Raw genomic sequence first — 3,265 nt, 5'->3', positions numbered from 1 at the left:
AGAATGAGCTGAGATAGAATCCTTCGTCGACGAGTCCTCGAGTCGAATGGGCGATAGGGCCGCTGAAGAGGTAGCGTGTATAGTAGCGCGTAGCTTACTATGCTTACTTCAACCTGTAAACAGAGCTAATCTTGTCCACTTAGAACGGCGTTAGATCACACTTAGACGCTGAGAGCGCGGGTACGTTGGATGGTAAAAAGGCTGAATTACGAGGCTCCCAGAGCCTGTCCTTATATACATCTCGAGATACAAGCACTAGAGGCTTCTACACAAGTTGAGAGATCAGACAGAAAGGTCACAGAAAGGTCGAACAAGAAGGAGAAAGGACGAGAGGGATGAAGGAATCAAATAGAACGTACTCGAAACAAGTCGAAGTGACCGTACATATCGAGACTAAGCTAACCTAGTGTCTATCGTAACGTAATCCACAACATACGCCCCCCAGTCTCGATACGTACCTGCTCCAATCAGTGGTCGCGGTCCAAGTTGGAGATTGGGAAACTCGGCGGCGGCACCAGAGCGTCGAACCAGATCGGTGCGAGCGAGCGAGGACCGTCAGCATATCCGGATAGAATAGGCGAAATAGGAAGCAGAAGTTTCGAACATGCAGGCCGCGCGGACGAAGGCGAAAGTGTAGGTGTGCGGTAGCGCTTGCGCAAATTCTGGGCACCGGGCCCGAAGATGAGAAGAGGAACAGTGGGGTCGTGCAGGTCGAGGAAGAGGAATCGAGATATGATCGCGTTGTGGGTGCTTGGCCATACGGTGATGGACGAATGGCTTAGCTTCAAGCCGGACGTTCAGGGAGGAGGTTCTCCATCTCGAGTAGATCATCTTCGTGTAGCTTAATGGCTTGCTGGAGCTCCGAAGTAGTTCGATAGATGCGGGGGGTGAGAATCGTGTTCCAAACTCGCGGGGCGCCTGCCATGATGTCGGAAATGAGCTCGCTTTCGGAATTCTCGTATGCAAGTTCGAGCAATTCACGCTTACGGATGAAATACTGACTCGGGAGTTCGCGTGGGCACGCACTGTCCCTGTATCGTATGGCGAGGGCTTGCTTCCTGGTCTTCTCCATCCACGACCTGTTCATGAAGTAGTCGCCGATCTGATTGCGGATATATTCCCAGTCCTGTTCGCACGCTTCACGTACATGCTCTGGGAGGGAAAAGTACCATATCTCAGCGTCGCCTGTCAACCTTTGAGGTACTACCATACCTAGTTGCTGACGGATAGTGGCCGACTTCTTAGCTATGGAGTTAACGCGAATGATCCATCGCGCAAGCGTGGCGGTATCGCCGTCCCATGTCGGTACAACGTCCATCTTGAGCTTGAAATCAAAATGAGCTTCGAATGTTCGACGAGTGGACGCGAGAGGGACTGACACCTTGCGGGGCTCCCGCGATCGCGCGCGACGGCGTTGCGGAGGTTGATGTCTGCGGGCAGTAGAGTCGCTCTCTTCGTCGCTGCTTGAATCGCTTGGATCAGGATCGCCACCAGCGGCGCGTCGGTGCCTGGTGTCTCGCGTTTCGTGCGGTGACCCGCGTGGTGCTTCGTGTCGCTCATCCTGTGAGTTGCGTCGCAATCGCCTTGGTGGGTCGCGTTCATAGCCAGAGCCGTCGTAGTGTCGCCGCCCGTGATCGTCAAGGTCCTGTTCTGCGGTCTTCGTCAGTTTGAACAATCGCTTGAATCCGGCTGACCCTTGAGGGGCTGGAGTTGGGCTTGCGCGCTGCAAGTGGCTCGAGCGGTTGCTGATGCGATCATGTACACTCGGAGGGAGTGGAGTCTGGACGGTGCGATACATCTGCACGCGCTGATCCTCTCTCGCAGAGGAATGACGTTCTCCGGAAGGCGAGCGAGCGCGATGACGCCAAGCGCGTGCATCCTTGGCCGTGCGTTCCTCGGGGAGCGGCGGAAAGCTTTGGCTTGTGATTTCCTGCTTCAACGAGGTCGGGAGAGGCGGCGGCGATGGCCTGTCCTTGAAGGATGTCCGGAATGGGTCCGGAGGGATACTAGGTACGATTGCGGCATGGTCTTCTTCGCTCTGTGGAGGGTCCCGCTCTGTCTTGAAGTCACAGAGTGTGGTCAGCTGAGCCAGGAAAGATTCCACCTGGCGCCTGAAGCATGCACCTAAGATCTCGAAGTCGTTCGCACAAAATGCGTACCTTATATACTCAAGACCCTTTCCCCACCTTGGGAGAGGCGGAAGAAGACGCTTTTGATCTCGAAAGATGGGTTTTGCTGAGGCGAGGCGGTTTTCTAACATATGCATGAGCCGATCATGATCTTCTTCGTCGATGAAGAAAGCTGGCTCCTCTGTCGTGCCATCCTTCCATACATACCCAACGACTTGATCTAGGAGTTGCAACTCCTGCTTGAAAGTGATACACTCCGACCTGCTCAACGTGAGAAGATTAGGAAGGTGCAAAATGTCTCGGTCGGGTCCGAGATGCTGGTACCCGTACGCACAGGCATCCTTCAGGCGCTCGCGCAAAATCGGGTCACCTTTGAACTTGTAGCTGGCGGTTGCGCAGAGAGGAAATAGACCGGCGGTTGGTCCACGCACCACGCGGTCGTCGTCCTCTTCAACCTCGGGCAATGGTCGAAACTGGTCACTGAGGATGCAGTGCAGCTTCGAGATGTCTTCGCGATTGCCGTCCAATCGACGGGAGCGATTCTTGCGAAAGGCTTTGCCCGGGGTCCTCGGAGTAGACGGCTGAGCTTGCGCGTCGTCACGATGGTCAGATGAACCTCCTTGGGTGTTCGCTGCTGCGCTCTGCTGAGCGACGGAGAAAGACATAACTTGATAATTAGCTGGAATGAGACTGGTCGAATCGAGGGATTTCCCAGTGCGTCCACCAGTGTTGTAGATACGGTCTTACGAAATGAGAATGAGCTGAGATAGAATCCTTCGTCGACGAGTCCTCGAGTCGAATGGGCGATAGGGCCGCTGAAGAGGTAGCGTGTATAGTAGCGCGTAGCTTACTATGCTTACTTCAACCTGTAAACAGAGCTAATCTTGTCCACTTAGAACGGCGTTAGATCACACTTAGACGCTGAGAGCGCGGGTACGTTGGATGGTAAAAAGGCTGAATTACGAGGCTCCCAGAGCCTGTCCTTATATACATCTCGAGATACAAGCACTAGAGGCTTCTACACAAGTTGAGAGATCAGACAGAAAGGTCACAGAAAGGTCGAACAAGAAGGAGAAAGGACGAGAGGGATGAAGGAATCAAATAGAACGTACTCGAAACAAGTCGAAGTGACCGTA

At 53.9% G+C, this 3,265-nt stretch overlaps 1 protein-coding gene across 1 annotated transcript; it reads right to left on the bottom strand.

Annotated features, from left to right (window-relative positions):
- Positions 1-784: 784 nt before the first annotated feature.
- Positions 785-1,815, bottom strand: TRAVEDRAFT_69723 (uncharacterized protein; the record flags this gene model as incomplete). The annotated part of the gene is made up of 2 exons (XM_008037164.1): positions 1,380-1,815; positions 785-1,324 (listed from the first exon to the last, which is right to left on the bottom strand). The coding sequence occupies exon 2, from the start codon at positions 1,316-1,318 to the stop codon at positions 785-787; it is 534 nt and encodes a 177-aa protein (XP_008035355.1). The 5' UTR covers positions 1,319-1,324; positions 1,380-1,815.
- Positions 1,816-3,265: the final 1,450 nt, after the last annotated feature.

This window comes from Trametes versicolor (genome assembly GCF_000271585.1).
Source record: "Trametes versicolor FP-101664 SS1 unplaced genomic scaffold TRAVEscaffold_3, whole genome shotgun sequence".
Classification (NCBI taxonomy): domain Eukaryota; kingdom Fungi; phylum Basidiomycota; class Agaricomycetes; order Polyporales; family Polyporaceae; genus Trametes; species Trametes versicolor.
The sequence above is the reverse complement of the archived record's forward strand: the minus strand, read 5'-3'. Positions and strand labels throughout refer to the sequence as shown.